This window comes from Glycine max, chromosome 3 (assembly GCF_000004515.6).
Source record: "Glycine max cultivar Williams 82 chromosome 3, Glycine_max_v4.0, whole genome shotgun sequence".
Lineage (NCBI taxonomy): Eukaryota > Viridiplantae > Streptophyta > Magnoliopsida > Fabales > Fabaceae > Glycine > Glycine max.
In genome coordinates this window covers 43,284,959-43,307,263 of record NC_016090.4, presented here as the reverse complement: position 1 = coordinate 43,307,263, position 22,305 = coordinate 43,284,959, and the positions used below count along the sequence as shown (strand labels likewise).

Genomic DNA, 22,305 nt, shown 5'->3' with positions numbered 1-22,305 from the left:
TTTCTCATTTAAATGATTTTATCTTAAATGCTAAATTCAGCTGAAATTATAATGATTTTATAAAATTACTAACCTTGACTCTCTTTTTTACACAACTAACCTTAACTTTTAATCTTAGAGTATGTTTCTCAACATTTTAAACTAACTTCTAGTTCTATTTTACTAGATGAAAAACTTAATTGATCAAATTAGTAATGTTTGGTTAAAAAAAATGTTATCTGTAGCATTTTGTGAGATCTTATTTCAATTAGTGTTTTAACTTCTAATTTATTGTGAATATCTTTTTATTCTTAAAATATATATTAAACTTACTTTTTATGCTTTATTACATAAGTTTTATTTTTTTATTATTATATTATTTATTTTAACCATAACAAATTCACATTATTTATTTTAGCGTATCTAAAGATGAACTTATAAATATTAATGGTAATGCAAAAAAAAAAAAAAAAAAAACCTGGAAGGAGAAATCTAGTAACATAAAAAAATATCCACAACAATATTGTCAATTTACTGTGGGAAGCTAGATACTAGATAATACATTTATTTTCTTCGGCATTATGAAATTTAGAATATCACTTTTTCTAATTATTTTGTAATGTCACCACTCTTTTATAATATAACATTTTAAAATTATTGTCATGATTTTTAAGAAAAGGGATTTATTATAAATAAATTCAATTTGATGATTTATAAAAGCTTATACTGCTAGTTTTGGAAAGCTTTAGCTTATAAAACTTTTCTGACTATTTTCCTCAACGCTTTCAGTTTTTTGTCAGTTTAATTCTAATTAATATACTTTCTGGTTAATAATTTGGTATAATCATTATCCTATACTACTACCATGCGTCTCAGTGAAAATACTAGGGAAAATGATTACATGACTTTATCCTGAATGATTGACACAAATGATTGCTCGGGCACATCTCAGTCATTTGAGATGTTAACAGTAAAATTGAACTGATAACTACAATGATTGAGTTAATATCTCAGTCATTATGAGATATTAACAAAAAAAGTTAACAGATACCTACTTGTTTTTCTCGGACACATATTGAGAGTGTGGCCCACACATAACAGAAAGTAAGATATAATCACAATTGAATGTAATCAATCTAGCACAACAAAGGCACAGTACTACTATTACTACGAGATGATGAAGCAGAGTAATCCAGACCCAAAGCAAAGAGATAATAATGGAGAGCAATCCAGACCAAACATAGATGATGAAGCAGAGGAACTTCATCTATCTACCCTCAAACTCAAGGGAATTGGAAATTCATGTAATCTTGTGTTCTTCCTGAAGGAGGGTTTATGTACACCCAAAGCAAAGAGATAATAATGGAGAGCAATCCAGACCAAACATAGATGATGGTAGGAACCTTCCCTCTCCTTCCCATGAGGCCCTTTGCAAAGGGGTAAAGATGGCACAAAACCCAGAAGCTGAAAAACACCCCTCCTACTAGTCTGCTCCATTGTGGAAATGGACTGTACAAAGTCCTGGCTACCCCCACAGCAATAGCAATGGAATTCACCATCATAATAGTGATTGGAGGGACCATTAGAAAGCTCCACTTCACCTCATAAAGATCAGCAAACTCATCATCTCCATCTTCTGGGGTGGCTGACTTTGAGGTCAAAGTGAATGATATGTCCACTCCTGCTATGACCTTCAACAACCCTTGTAAAACAGCAGCAGGGTGTGCACTTGTTCCACCAATCAACCAGAACTGCTCATTTCGCCACCAATCATGTAGAGTGATTCCTGACCACTTGATCTCGAGGAGTGCAAGCAAGCACAGTGTGATTGTGATGCCAAGCAAGAAGACTAGAAAGGTTGCACTAAGGGACTGGACTATAAACTGCCCCGAAAATAGGGACACTGCTGGTAGAAAGCAATAGACAATCAGAAAGATTGAAGTGAAAGGGTACATTCCCACGTTGAAATATGCCACCCTCTGCAGGAACTTCATTCTAGGACTTGCCAACAATGCATTGTTCCTTGACAAGAAAATCTCAACAGAACCTGTTGCCCATCGAAGCACTTGGTGGAGCCTATCTGTCAAGTTGATTGGAGCTGTTCCTCTGAAAGCATCCCTTTGGGTCACACAGTACACTGATCTCCACCCTCTATTGTGCATTCTGTAACCAGTGACCACATCTTCTGTAACTGAACCATATATCCACCCCACTCGTTTGCCCCATTCAGTTTTATCCTCGTAGAAACAAGATATCACACTTATTGCCTCAGCAACAGTGGCTGCATCCAATGGCTCGCGAGGCACGGCAAGAGAACCTGCTGGCCTTCCTTGTGTTCCCTTTCCTTGCAAATCTTGAAGCAACCTTCCCTGGTATTCCGCCACAGGAATGGATGCAGCAAGAGAAGTAGAGTTCCCGAACCTTCTGGGAAGAAGCAAGGACTCTATGTCTGCATCATCGTCATTGTAACCACCATTTATTGGCACACAAATTTCATCCTCTTCCTTTTTTGACACCTTTGGCTTTCTCAAAAACAACTTGATTTTCCTCCTGCCTAACCAGCCATGGTGTTCTGTGGCTCTTGGAGGACTAAATCCATAAAGAGCTGTTCTTCGGAATATGCAACCCGTTCCCACGTACATGGGGCCTTGTAAGCCATCAAGAGCTCTCATGCTCACATCAAAGAACACTGTGTTGTGGTTTGCATATCTGTCACTGGGGTCGATGCCCTCAAATCTTTGAGGGAACTGAACGTAGCATATCCTATCACCACCCCTGTCAAGCATAAAGCACATACCTTCTCTCATAGCCAAGGAGTTGTAGATGTAGTGATCACAGTCAAGATTCAGAATGAATGGTCCATTGGACATGATGGCACTGGTCCGAACAAGAGCATTCATTGCTCCTGCTTTCTTGTTGTGATCATATCCTGGCCTCTTCTCACGAGACACATAAACAAGCATGGGAAGCCTAATATCAACATCTGTTGTGTCAATCAAGTTATCCCCATCAGCTTCTGCACCAAATTCTGGTTCTGCATTTGGTGGAGCTAACATTGCCTGCACAAACATCATGAAAAACTCAGTGTTAGTGTCCTATCTACGATTCAAGATAGCACAAAGTTAAAATCCAAGGTTAAACTAAATATGTTTTTGTTCCGTAAAAATGTCACAAGTTTTAATAATCTTATTCGTTTGAGTTTAGTCTCACGCATCATTGACAAATGTGTTAGTGAGAAACTAAAACCAAGTCATTTATTAAACATATGAACTAAAATCATGATCATGATATTTTATATGCCTAAACACATCTTTAAACCTTTTATATTGTTACACCCATACACACAACATGGAGAAGTATTGAAGAAGTTACCTGAATTATACCAGCATGGTCCCCTCTTGAGTGGTCTTGATCACCCGATGCCCAAGTTCCTGGCCAATGAGAACCATCGGACATCCATGTAGCTTTAGGAACCTTAATAGGTTCAGAGACATTGGAACCTGCTTCCATCTGTTTCTTCTTAGCTCGCAACTCCTCGTGAGCATTGTAAGCATCAGACCTTCTCCTTATGGATTCAGGCAATGAGTTTATCCTCACTTTGAACTCATCATATTCCCTCTTCACCCTTCTCCTCTCTCTCACAAAGTCCAACCGGACCTTGTTCTTGAGAAAATCACGCTTCTGCCCAAAATACGTTTCAGGATTTCGCGGCTCTATGTGATGCTTCCGACAGAAAGGAACCCAAATTCTAGCAAAGCTAGCAGTCTCAGCAAGAGCTTCAAATGTCAACAGAGCTCCACCATCATCAGACAAGTAACACGCAACCTTCTCCACTGGATAATCAACTGCAAGGATCGAGAGAATGGTGTTGGCGGTTACAAGAGGAGGTTCCTTTTCAGGGTCTGCTGTGGAAACAAACACGTCAATTCCTGGTAGATCAGACCTCCCTTTCGGGTTTCGCAGGTTCGGAGACTCAAACCGCTCTTTCAGAACAGAGAGATCAGTGACTCTGTTCACTGGACAGAGCTTAGGAAGCTGATCAAGAATCCAAGAAAATGCAAACCATAGCTCGCAAGTTATGGACATAGCCCACAGCCAAATCGCTTCATGGTTGGGGTGTCTAACCCTCCACGTAAGAAATAAACCCAAGGCAACAAGACGCAGCAGAATAAGCAACCTGAACAAAAGAATTAGAATTATTAGAGACTAGTTTATGCATCTACCAAAATAGACATATTAAAACCATGTGAAAGAATCAAGATTTTAAACAGATAACTATGTCTCTTAAACATATAGTCAAAAATTGATCCCAATTCTAAACCCATCTAAAAAACAATTTGACAACAATTTTGACCACATCGGCCACATTTATCCACAATATGAATGATCACAACAAAAATGTTACAGCAATTTAAAATGTTAAAAAAAGTAAGAAAGAATGCAGAAAAGAAAAGGTGAAAAGGTTTTAGATTTGAAGTGACAGACCTATAAGGACTGATAATAGCAGCTGAAACTCCAACCTTCCTAGTCAAGGGTCTCCTCGCCTTCTCTCCAAACTCCGGAGGGGGTTCAAACCCATTAGCACCACACCCATCTTTAGGCCACACAGCGTTTCCATAGCCATAGGTCCCCTTGGTCTCAAATAGCCACCTCGTGTGGTCAAAATCAGGAGGATGGTTCTGCGTCTTGAACGATTTCACAACAGAAAGCCTCTTATCCAACTTAAACTCAGCCATCGAAGGCAAAGGCAGAGGCTGATCCTCACCCTCAGACCCCTCAACGTCGTCTTCTTCTTCCTCATCATCATCGCTCACATACTTATAAGGCGCTTTGCAGCCAGGGCACTTCCCTCCACACTCCGAGTAACACTCTCTGCAGATCTTGAACCCGCACTCGCACGGTCCACCACCACACAGCCTTCCTTTCATCGCTTCCTCGTCACAGCCCATCATTCCGCAAACCGTCAACGATGTCGTTTTCGCCTGCGCATCGCTGTCCATCGAGCACTCCATGACGTGGCCGCGCGTCACGGAGTTGTACCCTCCTGTGAAGATCGTGCCGGAGATGAAGCTCGTGCTGTTCTTTCCACCGTCCTCCGAGGCTGTCAGCGGCCTGCGGTCCGGCGTCGGAGGGATGTGGACTGTGTACGACACGTATTCGGTGTTGGTTTCTTCGATGCCGCCGTCTTTAGACGCGCCGCCGCCGCGGCCGCCGGAAACCCTGAGAGGGGAAGCGGGGTTGTTGGCGGAGACGGAGGCGCGTGGAACAGGACTGGTTAGACCCATGCTGCGGCGTCGTCCTCCGGACGACACCGTAATGGTCACCGGAGAGGAAGAAGGGGACGACGCCGTATTCACCATGTTACTAAAAATAGAAAACGGAATCAGAAGGTCTGAACGATTAAGGAAAGAGTGATGAGAAAACGAAAATCGTCAATGGTCCATGAGGACGTGAATTGAAGGAAGAAGGGAAATTTGAAGTGAGTGTGACTAGGAAGAAGAAGTAGAAGTAGCTCGGAAAGGAGCAACGGTCGATTTTGAAAGTGAAGAAACGTTCACATTTTCAGACTTAAATGCAACGGTCGATAGATCTTGACCGTTGATTTACTGAAAGCTGGAGATGATAGATCTGGACCGCTGGTTTACTTAAGTTGGAGTTGCTTTCGTTCTTTAGTAGATCTGGTTCCGTTTGACGGCTGAGGGAGAGAAAAAAAATGTGGAGCCAGAAAATTTTAAATTTGAATGGAATATTTTTAATCAAATAAAAGAAAATTCTTGTGATAAAAATCCAAGAAACGCATTATACTCATGTCTAAATTCTTTTTCACATACTTTAACGAGTAATGAATGATATAAGATAGTATTAATGTTTCCTATAAAAACATTATTAATTATTAATTAATAATATCATGAATTTTATTTTATTCTATTCTAAAATAAAATAAAAATTATATGATTTAAATAATATCATAAATTAATATTTTTTTTAACTATTAAAAAGTGACTCATCTGGTTAATAGGCCGGTGAATGTCTTCAATTGTATAGAAAATGAGAAAGTGTCTTTAATTAAATATATAAGATAGAAAACAATTTCAATCATCCCTTCCATATTCCATCGTCATTTAATTTCTAGTTCAAATAAATTTTGAATCTGAGTTTTTGCTATTTGTGTAACAATTTATACAATACTTTGTGTGTCTCCTCAATTTTTCTCTCTTTATAAATTTATTGTACAAATAGCATTTCCATTTGAATTTCACCAACATATAATACTTGTTAAATTTTGAAATCAATATATAATTATGGTCAGATCTATTTGCAAAGCACGTGGGACCAAGGGTGGAAGGACAAAAACTGCACCATGAACAAAATCAAAATTTTGTTGCAGTAAAATCCTCTGATAAAAGATAAACCTCACCAATGCTAGCTAAAAATAAGGCTGAATAAAAATCACTATACAATTTTGATTTTTTTTTCCAAGCGGATTATAAACAACGGTATAAAATGAGCGTAAAGCATGTGAATTGAGAAGTGCTAAACAGGAAAAAAAAAAACAGTTTACAAAATATCAACATGTTTGATGACTCTCGGATGTATTGTACAACAAGTTGCCCTTCTGCTTCGTCTTTATATACAGGATCTATCTTTGAACACGAAATTGTTTTCTATCTAGTACTACTATCCTTTTTTCTAAAAAAATTGGCCACTGGAAGATGAACTTGCTGAAAATCCCTCCTTACAGGATTTGTTAAAACTAATAGCAATGTTAGCACGAAGGGATGCTGTCCAGTGCCATCCCCAATTTGCCTCTCAATAAGGAGCCAATCATTTTAGCCCATGGCACTTCAAAAACAAATCCCCAAACCTGAAACGCATTATCATAGTGCCCCAATGATACCGGCATCATGATTATCATTGAACGGAAGAATTAACATGATGCCGGCCAGTAAAGTGCTCAGTAACGACTAGAAGAGAATCTCCTTGAGTATCAAGAGAACTAGCATGACAAAGCACATTATAACAAGCGTTGATGCACACATAACCATCCCTCCTTTTTTCTGTATTCTCTCTGCCTGTAGTACATAAGTACGTGTTTAAAATTATGATAACAGGCTAAACAACAGCTAAACAATTCCAAGAAAGGTGCTCCAATTTGCAGTCATAAAGACTGAGCAAAGTCTCTATGCAAGTAAGAAGAAGCATGAGAGAAAACAGAACCTTTTGCAACTGCTTAAGACCCTCTTCAACGGATGTAGAAACACTCTGAATGTTGTAGTCAATTCTATCCACAATTGTTCCCTGCAGGAATACCAGCTTCCTTAGTCACCTTTCATTTTATAAATCTATCTTATACAAGGGTGGGGCATTCACCTGGTCTATCACAAGGACAGAGAGATCCTTCATGATTTGAGCAAGTTCATGGACTGATTTGACAACCTATAGCAAATTTCAGTTAGTCAGACAAGGTACAGAAAGTAATTTGTGTTCAAGCAAAAACCAAAATGCCTTCAAATTGCCTGTTCAATCTCTCTCTCCCTTTCCTCTGAGAACTGCTCACTTCTCTTTAGCTTGGTCATTTGCTCTTCACTAAAACCCTGGAGTTAATCAAATACCAAATATCATTATCTCTTTCTCTGGATAAAACTTCATCCAGGAACAAAAAGAATGTAAGTAAACATTTCATAGCATTTAATGCCCCTTTTAAACTGTCAGCTTCATTGTAAGGATAGAAATAGTTGTCCTAAGAGACAAATTCCACCACTGTAAATAGGTTTTATTCTCTCCTTTTCCTCCCTCAATACCAACATCCCCCATAATTTCAACACACAGCATAAGGTTTCTTCAAATAGTATGGCCCAATCAGAGAAATTAGTTGCCAAAAAAAGCATACCACATCACTGAATTCATCATTATGGGATACAAATTTGCTCCCATTAAAGTTCATCTCCAAGTCAACCCCATCATAACCCTGCATGATTACACCCAAATATAGACATTAGTGAAGCAACAAAAATAATAACACAAAATAAAACTGTAGATCCACTGTTGCACGCACAACAAACTTGTGGGTTGGATATCAGGATAGTATGACCATAAGTTCAAGCATTTGAATACCAAGAGAGTTAAAAATAGAAGGGAAAAAAAGTCAAGAAACGATGAGTCTAGAAAAGTAGATTGATGAGTTAGAAAATAGAGAATCAGACCAACAAAAATGGAGGCATATGGAATATTTTGGAAGGGAAAAATTAGCTACACATGAAAAGTTGCAACCTCTTGTTGCTGCTGCAAATGTTTCAAATATGCTGACTGTTTTCGCCGGAGATCCATTGACAGGTTCTGAAGATCTGTAGCATGGGAACGCTGCCAAAAGTAGATACAAAAAAGTCAGTCATACCAATCTCAAGATAAAAGCAAGAAATAGCATATCATAAATTGCCTAAAATTTGAAGCAAGTAACCAAGATGCAAGTAAATTCTTGTCTATTTACAAACCACTTTTCAAAAGAAATGGCATAAAATCATTATAATGAAACTAATGGTATATTTGGATGAGGGATTATAAGAGGGAAAGAGAGGGAAGGGAAAGGCTTATGATTAGCCATTCTCTTGTTTGGGGGTATTCTAGAAGGAGGAAGGGAATGGGGATTTTTAATAAACCCTCCCTTAGTTTTCTGGGTTCCCCTAAATTGGAGGACAGGTTGGTCAAAAAAGTATTAAGTTAATTTACATTTTTTTTCTTCACGAATACAGGTGGGAGATAATAAATTTGTATTTGCTAATCTTTTTAATTTAACTATCCGTCTATTTCTTTTGCCTTGTGAATTAGTAACATCCAAACAAAAATAAGGGTTTACCCTACATTTTCCCTTCTATTCCTTTCCCTTCCAACTCTCAAACACACCCCTAAACAACAAAATCCAAATGAGGATAGGATATAAACTTACATTCAGTAATACATGAAAGACAAGGAGAAATTAGAATAGAGGCGATTGGGCTTTAAAAGGATGGGGGAGGCTAAAGGTACAATTCAACAATAAGGCTTGTTAGTGATATTTGGATTGAAGAATTTCCACTAACCTACCTATTACTTTCAATCTTGCACTGGAACAAATTATTTTGCAAGAACCTATATCAACCTTAAGAACAAGAAGTCAAAAACAGTCAACCTCAACTGAAAAAAGTTAAAGTCTAAACAAATTAATTTGCACAGCATAAGATATATTGATAGTATAAAACATTTTTATAACAAAATTACCTGAACATTTTTTCTAACATTAGAATCCTCAGAAGATCCAGCAGCGGCAGAAAGTCTTTTGAGCCTCACTTCAGACTTTCTGAGGAGAGAAGTAATTTCCTGGGTGAGAGTCTCAATATGACGCTGATCCTCTTTGCCATCCCCAAAGGAAGGCATCAAAGCCTTCGCATGAGCTTTGGTTAACTCAGAAATTCTAACCCTAGCACGTTGTATATTTGTAGCTATTTCTTCAGAATCATCCACCCAAGATGGCGGCAACCCCACAGTAAACGCATCCCTAACACAAAACATTGACAATTGCGCTGAGTTCAGAATTCACATTTTTAAAGGTACTAAACATCAAGTCCAACAAAGTTCAAAAAGTTAGTTTAGGGCACTTAGGCAATCGCTATTATGCATATAAATGAAATTAAAGCGCAGAAAGGAATATTGAATTGAGATAAGGAAAACCTAGAAGTGGATGGAGCATGTTCCTGGGTGCTTAGAGGAGCATAGGAGGATCGATTAGAAGGAAGAAGCGAAGTTGTAACCATTTCGATGACAGGACTAGATGCTGAGGAGGAGAGAGGAGCGCGCACGCTTTTCACGGCGTCTCTGTGTTTTCTGAACTCTAGAGTTCGATTTCTCGTCGCCATTGAATTCAATTTCAGGTAACCACTCTTTCTCTTTCCCTGGGAAACTACCAACGCCCAGAATCGTACAAGTTTTTGGGTTTAGGAATCTTAAGAATCATATTTGTAAATTAATCTCATCCAAACCTTACTCGAGAAGAAAGAATGTTCCACGCGAATTCCGGATTAGAACTCTTTAAGTTGCATTTTCAGTACCTCTTTCAACTACTAATTCCGTCTATGTTTAACAGTGACAAATTACTTTCATAAACAAAAAAAATAATAAATTAACCCTTATACACGTACTCCATAGACTAGATTATGTTGAGGTTGGCCTAAATAAACTTATTTTACAAATCATCGGGTACATGTCTACCTTCTTTTTACTTATCATAGTTTGTTTTATTTATGTCGCTTGACTTTTCTTTTTTATGAAAATATAAGACTAGCTGGAATATATATATATATATATATATATATATATATATATATATATGACTAGCTTATTCCAAAACATATTTAGTGGCATAACCTTCAACAGCATTTATAAAAATATGGTTGAATTATTAGAAAAAAATTATAATTTGATTCAATTTAAATTATTTATGAAATTTTAATTAAACTAAATAAATGTTTTATGATTTAATTTGATTTTTACAATTTAAAAAATATGCTACTAAGTATTAGAAAATGTTTTAAAACTTTGTTATTCAATTATATAAAACTTTAATAATAACTAATTCAACAATCAATAATATAAATAAACAACAAAAGTTTTAACGAATGAAATAAAATAATTATTTTTAAGTTGAATAATACTTAATAATAATCCTTCAACTTAAAGATAAAAACAATACATAATACTTATTTTTAAGTTTCAACAATTAAACTGTAAAAAATAATAAAATAATAATAATAATATTTACTAGCCGCCATAAAAACTTAAAAAATAGATATTAATAACAAAATACTAATTGCAACAAGAATTTCTAAGAGTTTTTATCATTTGATTTGATTTAATTTTTATGTGTCAAATTGTAAATCAAAAAGAAAAAAACCTAATGATTATCGATTTTTATGTGTTTTTTTTTATTTAACACTTGAGTTAGTTCGATTCTGAACAATCTGGTTTTATCAGTTAAATATTTACTCTTAATCTTACAAATAAAAGTATGATCTTGCTATTTAAAAGAAAATGAATAATTTTATGAATTTGTTTTTGCAAGGTGACTTATGAAAAAAAAAAAAATGTTGCTTTTGGTCCGCTATTTATTTACTTTCTAAAATCTTTTTTTTCTCTCCCAACTACAGTTGTTTTCGAGCATTCATAATGTCTTTGTACCCAAAAAAAAAATCCATAATACCAAATAACACAGTTGATAACTTCATATGTTATTACAAGCTATGTATTTTCTCACAAAATGAATAGTGAGTATAATCTGGAAAGATAATAGTAGTAAGTATCTGGAATTTAATTTAGCCTATTTTAAAACAAAGTTTAATTATTTTTAAATAAAATTTAAAAATAATTCCTGAACATGCATTAAATTGAGATAATTACTAACTCATGAAAAATGTTCTTTAATTTTATTTTTCAAAGTAACTCATCATATCAATGGGTGAAGGGGAGTTTAATTAAATAAAAAAAACAATACACAAATGATTTGATTATAGATGAGAATTTTTTAAATGCAATTTTTTTTTCAAAATTCCTAATTTGAAACCTCCTATTTTAAGGTAAAAACATTTAATCTTTTGTTATTTAACATCTACAATACAATTTTAGTCCCTTTGACACATTTAGTTTTCTATTTTTATAAAATATGAAATGTTGGCTTTATGAAATGTTGGCTTTTTTATTGAATTGAAAAGACAGGTAAGAGTTTAACATTGATTAGGATCAAGATTAAATAAATTATCTTGTATCATATTACTAAATTTAGATTAGATCAAGTAAATTTCTTACTGATTTGTAAATTTGATGAAATGATCAAAATTATATATTTTATTTGAAGGATTAAATATCTTTATTTTTAAATAAGAAAGTTAAAATTGTGAAATTTAAGAGATATAAGGATTAAATGTTTATATTTTAAAATAAAGAGAGAAAAATTACATATTTTAAAAATAAAGGAAACCAAAATTACATTTAAGTCTATATTTTATTTAAAGATTAGAAATTTAAAAAGATAAATAAAATCAAAATAGCTGGTATATATAGAGAGAAGTTAGGATAGGTACGCTCTTTTTTTTTTTTTTTGTTGAATTAAGATAGGTACACTGTAATAACCAAAACATCGATCCAATAATTCGAATAAAATAAAATTTTTGTTATGAACATATTTTATAAAATTAATAGTAATATGCAAATCCAGCTTAGTATTAACATATCATGTGTTCAATTTTTAGTTAGTTTTTGGTAATACTGATTAGAACTTTCCCACACCGGAGTTGTTATTGGTCTTAATGAGTTTTGTATTAACTCTTATCATTTCTTAAAACTTTAAAATTATTTATTCTTGAAATGTAACAGAGTTGCATAAGGGATGCATAATTGTGATTCTATTGTACATGGGGTTAAAAATATATTGTATAATAGAAATGTGATTTCTTCATATCATATATAAAAATATTCAGCCAAAATGTATTTTTTACTACACATTTTATTTGGATTAATTTTGATATGGATTATATTAATGATAACACACATTATCTTTTTTTAATAATAATCAAATTAATTGTTACATAAATTTATTTATTTTTATTTAAATTTAAATGAATGTGACACAAATTAGTTTTTTTAGTTGTAATCAAAATAATATTATAAATTGATTTGACTATGATTAATAAAGGTAATTATAATAATAATTAATTTGATTATTTTTATAAATGGTAATTTATACTCAATTAATTACGAAAAAGGTTCAACGTAGAGGGTAGATAGTTAAATTTCTTAAACTGATTAAGGTTTGATTTTCTAATTATATGTAAGGAAAAAACTTTGTTAAAAAAAATAAAATTTACTTTAATAATTTTTATATCTTAAGGATTAGTCACATAATTTTCGGGGCTATGAAAATAACTTAGTGGTTTTGTTATGTATTTAAGAGAAAGTGGAGGGTGTCACACGGCTGGCGAAGAGGAAGGGGTGAGAAAATTTTAAATAAGGAGCAAATTAGGAAGTTCACCTTAGTATATTGGCCAAGAGCAAAAGTTGTACGACCAATAGCAGTCCCTTTTCATAGTATTCATTCAAGTGCGTGAAGCTGGAGGACCATATATTTGTGGTGATGGTGCACGGCCATGGAGGGTGTTTTGGTAAATGTATAGTAACTAGAATTCGTGTATGCTAAGTATCCCTCAAACCCCAACGCAACAACCACGCACAGTCCGAAACCGAAACTCTCCGGTATTTTCCTCGTCCTATGTCTGAGTCTGACATTAACATTATAAATAGTACACACGCACGTACCACTCCCACCCGCCACCGTCCACAAGAAAAACAACCACGATTCCAAAGACAACTTTGCCGTGTTCTCTAGTTGAAAATACAACACCCCTTTCTTCTCAGTACTTTGCTCAAGTCAATGGAAGACGAGACTCTGAGTTTTGTCCTCTCCACTCCCTCAAGAAGCTACCAATCCAGGCTCAAGTCACACTTCGGTCATTCCTTATTCTCATACTTCATTTCCTTCATGGGGTGTCTTGTTTTGGATAAATGTTTAACTTTTTTTGTTTGGTCGTTCAAGCAGAGCTCTTCATCGATCTTGATGAGGTCAATGGGGACGAGGAGTTGAGGACAGCTTATCCATGCCCTTTTTGCGCTGAGAATTTTGATCTTCTTGAGCTATGTTGCCATGTTGACTTGGACCATCCAATAGAAGCCAAGTCTGGGGTATTTTTTTTCATTTATCTCTCACTTTAATTTATTTCCCTTTCGTATTGTTTTTTAGCTTTGCATAGTAACCTTTTCCGTACCCTTTACCTCGCCGTTGCTTCTTTATTGCTGCCTGGCTATAATTTATCCATGTTGGTGGTGTTTTATACAGATAAACATATTTCAGTTCCATCGTGAGCATTATAGTTCTGAATTGATTTGTAGATTTGATGTTACCCCTTTTAAAAAATATATTACAAGGAACAAAACTCGTGTTTTGAACAGAACATTCACAAAGAAGCAGGTGTTAGTGATTGCATTTGAAATTGTAGGTATCCAACAAAAACCATCTATTTTGACTAAAAAGACAGTACCTTTTTTACTAAACAAAAGAATACCTCGTGATTAATCTTCAGCAATGGTTATGATACTTGTAATTTGAGTCAATATCTTCCTTATCATCAGTGCAGACAACAGACATTAAATTTGATTTTAACAAATCAAGACAGCTTTTCAAATTGACCTTTGCATTTCTGCATTTTATTGCCTCTGAAAATAATCATTATTGCTTTTATTTCACGATTAATATCTTGTTTATCTTAACTTGGGGTTGACCACTGATGTGATTTTGCAAAATGAAACCTTGTTATGATGTTCTTATTGAATTTTTATATATCTTGCATCCATGCAGAAGCCCCATGAGATGTGGTTCCTGACAAGATCTTAGCTTGTAGAACCTGATGTGGTTACTCCATGTGAATCTAATTTAGATCTTTAGCACATCTAGAATGAGCTTCCATGTAAAGTTGATGTTGTTACTTTTTTAGTTGATTGATTTTAAATAAAATTAGGCAAAAGCACGCACACCAGTTGAACTTTAGGGAGATTGCAAGTAACCACCATGAACTTTTAAATCCATCATAATCGTATGCAACCCCTCTCCACCCTCAAACTATGAAAATTAAACCAGATCTGTCAAACAATACCTGGTAATCATGAGAACAATAATGTGCTTTTCATACATGAGAATTTTCTTTAATGTTCATACTTAAAAATATCAACACGTTTAATTGCTTTATAATATTTTTTATATTTAAAGCGGATTATTAGAGGTGTTACAAGTGTATTAGACAGACTTTGCATGATTATCACATCATTCACAAAATTTGTTAGAACGGGGGATATAATGATCTGTTGTAAACTTGTAATATTCCTCCTAAGTTGAGGCTTCAGTTGGTGGATTTAGAAGTTATAATGGCTACTTGCAATAGCCCTGAAATTCAGATGCGTGTATACTCTTTTCTTTTACAATTGATGTATTTCTCTACTTATAATTTGCAGTACTATTTATACTTGTGGTTGTTGAATTACACTCAACTATCTATGCAGATTTGTCCTGTTTGTACCCTGTGGATAGGGACAAATATGGTTCATCATATAGCCGCACAACATGGAAACCTGCTTAAGATATCCTTTCTGGTTTACTGTCTGATAGAAATGTTTTTGTTTATTCAAAATAAATAGTAGCATCAGTTTGCTGCTTTTGTCTCCTCTTTACCAGAGTCTTTTTTCTGTTCTTTGCCCTTCATTTTCATTCCACTATGCACTTCCTTTACTGGAGATTACAGTCACCTCAAATCAAAATGCTACAAAGATGAACCCTACCCTGCTCTTTCCTTTTCAAGTAAGGGTGAACGAGATGGACACTGGCAATCTTTTTCTACTGGGTTATCTCCCACAACCTCTAAGGCAGCAAGCGATCCATGGCTGTCATTCTTATGTGGTCCATCTGCTGTTGATGAATGTGAAAATGTGCAGCCAGATTCTTCAAGTGAAGTAAGCATTGAAGAAATACACTCAAATGATAATGTGTTAGAAAGGTATGATGAAGTATCACTATTCACTATGTCAACTATGTGTCATATCACACTCCTCATGTATTTTCCAATATCATCTTAGAAATCACTAATCATGCCCATGCTTGACCCATCTTCGAAGAGTTTGTGGATGAAAAAATCAGTTTTGAGACCAATAAATCTTACTATTAGATGATCAATAATGCCAAAAACTTGATTTTCTCGGACCACCTTTCAGTTTGTGAAGCAATAATCTATAAATATTCAAAGCAGGCGCTTCATCTAAAATCATTCGAAGCATCCCTCTAAAACAGTTGGATTTGAATTTTTTTCTTCTAATTTTTAGATTAATGAAATTCACTTTGTAGCTTCTGCAGTAGTGTTGATAATATACTTAATCAGGGGGGAATTTAAGTTTGTTCTTTGTCTGGACCATATCTTCCTACATATAGTCTATATAGGTACATTGAGGCAAATGATGGTTTGAGCCAAAAACTTAGCTGCATATGCAATTACCAAAATAAGACTGGTCTTTTTTGTTTGTACTGCATTTTTTTAACGTTAGGAGAATTGGTTATTTTCGTTACTTGTACCTTTTAATATGGCATTCATTATCTTCCTGTTGACTTGAACTTGTTTCACATTCTATTTATTAAGATAAGATATTTATTTTACCTAACTACTTTTATCTTTCTCTTATATATTTACCTAATATTTTTCATTATTGCAGAGATGTTCAACCGTCTTTATCTGACAAAGACCAAATAGAGAAAGCACAGCACAGTAAATTTGTACAGGGACTTTTGATGTCTACTATCCTTGATCCTGACTTCTGATTGAGACGATTAAGGACACCTGTCGCTACTTGCTAGTTTCAATTCGATGGGTAAAAACAAAGGAGAAAAATAGTAGTTTCAACCTTGAAAATGATTCATAGTCATAGGATCAATGTTTCTGACTAATCTACATTTAGGAATTAAATGTAATATATATTCAAGACAATGCTATTTATTAGTTCAGATCAATTGCGTACGCACTCTTATAGTTTTTAATTTTTATATATTCTCTTTCAGGATTTTGTGTCTCTTTGTTAACTAGTAAGTCTAGTAGTAGCTTACTGCCTTACTCTTGCTATGGGCTATAACTAGATTGTGTGAAAATCGTGCTAATAATGTGCATGTGTGCAATTTGCTTATCCCATCCCGTATAATTAAGTAAGGTGCTGTGTAGCAACAGTGGCTATATTAACTCCAATTATGTTCATTGCTATTCCGATTTTTATAGTGTAAAAAGAATGTCTCAACGCGTCCTGGTTGTATAGATTTTTCAAACTTCTTTCGATCATTTCACACACAAGGCATTGTTCGAATGGATTTTCTGAAATTTCACTTTTTTTTATTGAATATAAGTTGGTGTAAAATTTTGAAGTGGGTATAGAATCATAAAATCCGTAATTACGACAAAAAAAAAAAAAAAGACATTTGTATTTCTACTCTCCCTTGTTAACACTTCCCTCTTGAATTTTTTTATTCCAAAAATACATTCCCCTTTACACACCCCCATAAGTTTTACAATTTAGAAATTGCTACAAGTCAGCATCTCAGAATTAATTTTAGTTGCATTCCATAAATTGCTTTATAGATTATAATAAAATCCTTCTTCCTCAAATCATGTATATAGTCCAACTTTGTCCCAAATAAAGAAAAACCATTAAACCCACATAGCCAGGTGAATTTTTTTCTAGAAAAGCTCCAGCAACAATGCAAAAATTGGTGCTATTTCTTGCATTCAAACTCAATTGAAAAGCATAGTCAAGCAATAAAGCTACTTTTATTAACGTCTTATGATGTCAATAATTACTCACATATTACACCGGTATTTGAACGTAAATCTACACCTCAAGACTGACATATAAAACAGCGTGACCTTGTATTATCCCACATAAATTGGTCCCAGAAAGTTAGTAATCACATCTGACAATGAATAGTGAGGTATTATCCCACATAAATTGGTCCCAGAAGGAGAATCCCCTCACCCTTGCCTTCATCCACGGCCATGTTGTGACTTTGATGACGGGAGTTAGAATAAAAGGAAGGGGGATATTGAAGTCAGAAAGAGGATGTAGGGTTTCGAAATATGGATTAAGAAAACTTAATGGGAGTGTATTTTGTATGATATTTTTGAAAACGAAAATCAAGAGGGAAGTGTGTTAACAATAAAGGGGAGTGGAAATAGCAATAGCCAAAAAATATGATCCATAATTTATTTAGTAAAAAGAGGATTTTATGAGGAAATTTGTGGCAAAAGATTGTTTCCCTTGGCTGATATGCGTCGTGACTCGTGAGGTTACTGACAGGAAGAATTGTATATTCATTTTTATCTTTAGTCGGGTTGTCATTTACGTTTATTTTGAGAGACTAGAGAGCATGAAGGCTCAGTAACATTGCTTTTCCTACCCAAGAAGAAACGGTACCCAAAACGTTAATACCATCTTAGAATGCGTTTTCCCAATATCACTATCCAAAAAGGAGAGTATAAAACTAATGTAATAAAAAAAAAGCAGAAATAACATTTCCAGAAGTATAAAATAACGGGTCCATATGCGTAGAATAAAGTATTGAGTAGCGTTGCAAGGGCATAAGAGGGATTTGGGTTGATAAACCTGGCTTATGTAGCAAGGAAGGGAGGGTAGGAAGAAAAAGGAAACAGTAAGCAAGGATATAGGAAGAGAAAGATAGGGGAGTGTTTCATTGAATGAGTTTTGGTTTGGGGCCCATGAGCATGGAGGCGCAGACCCTCAAAGCTCTGCAGTGCTTTATCCTTGTTTCCTACTTCCTTGTTTTGTGAGTGATCATCATCTTTGTAATTGGGTTTATCCCTACTTCACTACAATAAATACCTAGTTCATGTCAGATTATCAATCAATTGCAGGATGCAAATTTCTTAAACACTTTCCATTCACCTAACCTGAGTATTGTTATATGTGCATTTTGTGCAGTCACTAGCCAAGCATCGTGATGAATATACAAGTTTACTGTGCCTTCCAAAATACTAATTCCATCCTCAGAATGATTAGTTGCACAAATCTGCTTAGAATCCCCCACCCATATAAATCTAATCAGCTAATCTTTCTAAAATAATATGGATCAAAACCAATAACCAATAAGAAATTAAAGAAAAATGAAAGTGGGCATAGGCTACATCTGTATGCGAAGTTTCCTAATCAACCATTTCTTCCTAAGCTTGGCATCCAATGCAAGAAATGTTTTAGCTTTTCTTTCATCCTCCAAGAAATCGCAAGCATCCAAAACCAGCTCATCATCCATATCAGGCAATGCTTGCACTGCTTCTATGACATTCTCTATTGATATTGAGGTATCGATCTTTTTTGCAGACACAGTTGAAACTACAGCTGCCATCTCACAGAGAGCAACAGCCATGCCTTGTTCATCATTCCTTGATTTTTTAGGACTAGTAAAATTAGAACCCTTCTCTAGTTGACGCTTTTGCTTCTGACATATATTTGCTAACTCATTGACACTGCTAAATTGTTCTTCATTGGAATTGGGTGTAATTGGAGACTGACCAGTTTTAGATGTCTGAGGACACTCGGTCTGAAAATCAACTGCATTTTGAAGCTTATCTTGAAGCAGAGATTCTTTTTCGTCAAAATTTGGATCAAATATGGCACACAAATCTTTATAGTATGGCAAAGGTCGGGTCATATATTGTCGTGCATCAGGATGAACCTGCATAACCACATCAAATGTTTTAAACCTTGTAAAACAAGAGGATTAAACTATCATAAGTATTGAAATTTCCAAGGGCATGCTTGATAAGGATGAAAATGGCAAGGTGGTTAGGAAATAAAATCATTGCATGCCTTTTTAAGTACACGAAATAAAGGAAATGAAGCAAGTAACATTCGTTTTCATTTTCAATCTAGAAAATTAAATGAAAATGCAATGTAAAGAGTTCAAACACAATATAGAAATTATATATGTGATTAACTTGTTCAGCCTGTGTTTGCTCAAAAGCTTTGCCAATGAGGATACTACGGTAATTAAATTAAAACATTTTAGGATCTGAAAAATCTCTTGTTTGTCAGAAATAAACACTTATTCAAAAATGTTGGACTAAATACAGAGATTTGATCCCCCCCCCCCCCTTTCCCTCCACCCATGCACAAGTGTATCACTCTCTTGACACATTATAATTGTTGGAAATCCACCTTATGATTGCAGTAGCCTGCTTTAATTGTGGCCTATTAAAGTTGCTTGCCAATGCCTCGAAAAGGGCTACCTATAGAGGGGCAAACCAAAATAGCTGAGTAAAGTATTGTAAAGTGAAGCCACTAAGATGTTGCTTCTCAGTGAGTTGAGATCTCACATCACGTAAAGATATAATAAGCGTCGTCCTTATAAAGCTCGGGTAATCCTCACCTTACAAGCTATTTTTGTGGGGTTAAGTAAGGCCCTAAGCCCAAATTCTAAGAATAATCAAGAGATGGCCCTAATCTCACTTTCTCATTCCATGCTATTTTACCTTGTACAAAGCACTGAAGAAGGAAAAAGTCTTGGCAGGAAGAATAAGAAATTTTTTTACTGATCCTATCGTTCATCTTCCATAAGCAATGATCACCAAATGAAAATTAGAACCTTCCTACACCTCTCTGTTTTACACCTCTACTACCAGGAACACCCTTGAAATATGTAGTTTTTGCTGTTTTAACTTGCAGGGGAAGGCTGACAGCCTATTACTAAATTCATTACAAGAGACCATGGAAATAAAAAAGAATGAGTAGAAACAATTTTTTTCACGAAAAATAAATGACTTCCAAGAATAAAAAAATAACACCTGTGTCCTTGGCAAACCATTTTCTAGAAGCATTCAATCCAAATTCCATAAATCATTATCAAATGGAACTCAGGTGGAAACAGACACTCTAATTGGAAATATAACCAATTCATACTTCTAAGTGTAGACGTTCAAAGAGGTTTAATTTCCCAGGAGATTCAATTGATACACACCTTTATATAATCTTGCCAGAAACAATCATCGGCAATAACCATCTGGCGTGTTTCATCCCAGTCAAAGCCATGCAACTGAAGGAGACTTTTAATTAAATTGTATTGCCTTCTCAGAGTTTTGTGCCTATTCTTAAGAATCTCCAAACTATACTCAAAGCCAAATTTTTTATTGAATGATGAAATCATTTCCACCCATGCTTGTTTGCTGAAGACCCCATCAAATTGGTTCCCTTTGTGCAGATGGGCAAGCATCAAGTTAATGAAGTAACGATCCATTGGTGGCTGCCAATAAGTCCGGGTCCGGGTACCAGAAGAGGATGCTGTTTTCTTTGCCCTTTGCTCACAGTCATCAGTTGCATTTTCCACGGTAGAGATTCCACAGTCTTCATCAGTCCTAACATCACAAAGAAGCTCATCATCATCCTCACAGACATCCTTAGATAGAAAGGGTGTAATTGCTCCATATTCGCCTGAATTAGATGATTCTTCTGGTGCAGTATCACCTGGAAATTCATGTTTATTAGATATTGAAACATAAGTTAGACCTTCTAAGCATCAAGCATTACATATACAAATTAGTGTTTAACAAGAAGAGCTACCTTTTCCTTCCATCACATGTCCATAAACAGTACACAAATCTTCGAAATAGGGAATGCTTTTTACTCTGTATGACCGCACATTCGCATCTACCTGCATTATTATGCAGAAGATAAACTATTGAACTCCTTTTGTTAAGGTTGAAACAGTTTAAAATAATTTCAAATTTTGATACCGTGAGATATTCATCCCAAACATGATTATCAGCAATAACCATATTTCGCTTTTCGTCCCAGCTAAACCCCGGTTGGGCAAGAAGGTTCTTAATGCCCCTGTACAAATTCCGTAACGTTTTGTGGCGGTTCTTGAGAACATCTTTTTCATACTGAAAATTGAACTTAGCATTGAACTTTAAAGACATATGCTTCCAAGCTCTTTTGCTAAACAAATGATCCTCAAATTTACGGCCCTGGGCAACCTGCTCTAACATAAGATTAATGAAAAATCGATCCATCTCAGGTGTCCAAATTGTTCTGAGGCGTTCAGTATCATTGCCTATACCCATTTTGTTTATCTACAATGTAACACAAGATGGCGTGTGTCACTATCAAGGTTCATGAATAGTTGAAACAGAATCGCAAGTAGTGCACATATACATTGGTCAAGGTATGAACATTTGTATTCTTATGAAGATATATGCTCTTGTACAGTTATAATTGTAATTATGGTTGATAATAAAATAATAGCAATTGATTAGTGGTGAGAAAAGGCAACATTAGTGGAAGTTCAAAAGCAGAAACAGAAGTTGGTTGCAGAGACAAGAGTCATCCTAATCTGATAAAAGAAAAAGAAATAAACATATAATGATGAATCTTAAGAAGAGTGAGAGAACATTGTCTATCAAAATTCTTCCAACACAACACAAATCCAGTTCGTGCCAAGATTTGTAACTATTAAGAGTTGTTGGAAACTTGGAATTAAGATTAAGAATGGTGATAACAAAAGCAGCACCTTGGTAGGAGTTTGACGTTTGCTATGCTGGGGATAAGATTTCCAGGACAAGGTTCAATCTGCTGCGTCATGGGAATAGGATTACCCTAACCTTATTAGGGTTATCCCTCAGTCAGTGTTTGTACACATCAGGAGTAAATTCCAATATT

The 22,305-nt window shown here is 35.0% G+C and overlaps 4 protein-coding genes across 4 annotated transcripts; 1 reads left to right on the top strand and 3 right to left on the bottom strand.

The window, feature by feature from the left end:
- Window positions 1–885: 885 nt before the first annotated feature.
- Window positions 886–5,507, bottom strand: LOC100797597 (cellulose synthase-like protein D5). Its single transcript, XM_003521535.5, has 3 exons — window positions 4,465–5,507; window positions 3,352–4,156; window positions 886–3,038 (listed from the first exon to the last, which is right to left on the bottom strand). The coding sequence occupies exons 1-3, from the start codon at window positions 5,337–5,339 to the stop codon at window positions 1,263–1,265; spliced, it is 3,456 nt and encodes a 1,151-aa protein (XP_003521583.1). The 5' UTR covers window positions 5,340–5,507; the 3' UTR covers window positions 886–1,262.
- Window positions 5,508–6,484: 977 nt separating this feature from the next.
- LOC100797056 (syntaxin-43) lies at window positions 6,485–10,091 on the bottom strand. The gene is made up of 8 exons (XM_003521534.5): window positions 9,685–10,091; window positions 9,235–9,511; window positions 8,251–8,340; window positions 7,871–7,948; window positions 7,497–7,574; window positions 7,351–7,416; window positions 7,198–7,278; window positions 6,485–7,052 (listed from the first exon to the last, which is right to left on the bottom strand). Exons 1-8 carry the CDS (start codon window positions 9,867–9,869, stop codon window positions 6,945–6,947), a joined length of 963 nt encoding a protein of 320 aa, XP_003521582.1. The 5' UTR covers window positions 9,870–10,091; the 3' UTR covers window positions 6,485–6,944.
- A 2,911-nt stretch (window positions 10,092–13,002) lies between these two features.
- LOC100796524 (protein DEHYDRATION-INDUCED 19 homolog 3) lies at window positions 13,003–16,653 on the top strand. The gene is made up of 5 exons (XM_003521533.3): window positions 13,003–13,508; window positions 13,598–13,740; window positions 15,112–15,189; window positions 15,349–15,602; window positions 16,309–16,653. The coding sequence occupies exons 1-5, from the start codon at window positions 13,433–13,435 to the stop codon at window positions 16,412–16,414; spliced, it is 657 nt and encodes a 218-aa protein (XP_003521581.1). The 5' UTR covers window positions 13,003–13,432; the 3' UTR covers window positions 16,415–16,653.
- A 1,882-nt stretch (window positions 16,654–18,535) lies between these two features.
- LOC100787716 (L10-interacting MYB domain-containing protein) lies at window positions 18,536–22,305 on the bottom strand. Its single transcript, XM_003520698.5, has 5 exons — window positions 22,157–22,305; window positions 21,381–21,719; window positions 21,208–21,298; window positions 20,609–21,111; window positions 18,536–19,327 (listed from the first exon to the last, which is right to left on the bottom strand). Exons 2-5 carry the CDS (start codon window positions 21,708–21,710, stop codon window positions 18,776–18,778), a joined length of 1,476 nt encoding a protein of 491 aa, XP_003520746.1. The 5' UTR covers window positions 21,711–21,719; window positions 22,157–22,305; the 3' UTR covers window positions 18,536–18,775.

What these genes read in the sequence shown, in the direction of transcription:
- LOC100787716 (XM_003520698.5), bottom strand. Translation starts at nt 21,710, where the DNA reads ATGGGTATAGGCAATGATACTGAACGCCTCAGAACAATTTGGACACCT. An exon ending in TTTGGGATGAATATCTCACG is followed by an intron (nt 21,299 to 21,380) that starts GTATCAAAATTT and finishes ATAATAATGCAG; the next exon opens with GTAGATGCGAATGTGCGGTC. An exon ending in ACATGTGATGGAAGGAAAAG is followed by an intron (nt 21,112 to 21,207) that starts GTAGCTCTTCTT and finishes ATGAATTTCCAG; the next exon opens with GTGATACTGCACCAGAAGAA.
- LOC100796524 (XM_003521533.3), top strand. Translation starts at nt 13,433, where the DNA reads ATGGAAGACGAGACTCTGAGTTTTGTCCTCTCCACTCCCTCAAGAAGC. An exon ending in CAATAGAAGCCAAGTCTGGG is followed by an intron (nt 13,741 to 15,111) that starts GTATTTTTTTTC and finishes CTATCTATGCAG; the next exon opens with ATTTGTCCTGTTTGTACCCT. An exon ending in AATGATAATGTGTTAGAAAG is followed by an intron (nt 15,603 to 16,308) that starts GTATGATGAAGT and finishes TCATTATTGCAG; the next exon opens with AGATGTTCAACCGTCTTTAT.
- LOC100797056 (XM_003521534.5), bottom strand. Translation starts at nt 9,869, where the DNA reads ATGGCGACGAGAAATCGAACTCTAGAGTTCAGAAAACACAGAGACGCC. An exon ending in ATTTGCAGCAGCAACAAGAG is followed by an intron (nt 7,949 to 8,250) that starts GTTGCAACTTTT and finishes GTAATCATGCAG; the next exon opens with GGTTATGATGGGGTTGACTT. An exon ending in ATGATGAATTCAGTGATGTG is followed by an intron (nt 7,575 to 7,870) that starts GTATGCTTTTTT and finishes GATTAACTCCAG; the next exon opens with GGTTTTAGTGAAGAGCAAAT.
- LOC100797597 (XM_003521535.5), bottom strand. Translation starts at nt 5,339, where the DNA reads ATGGTGAATACGGCGTCGTCCCCTTCTTCCTCTCCGGTGACCATTACG. An exon ending in GCTATTATCAGTCCTTATAG is followed by an intron (nt 4,157 to 4,464) that starts GTCTGTCACTTC and finishes TCTTTTGTTCAG; the next exon opens with GTTGCTTATTCTGCTGCGTC. An exon ending in ACCATGCTGGTATAATTCAG is followed by an intron (nt 3,039 to 3,351) that starts GTAACTTCTTCA and finishes ATGTTTGTGCAG; the next exon opens with GCAATGTTAGCTCCACCAAA.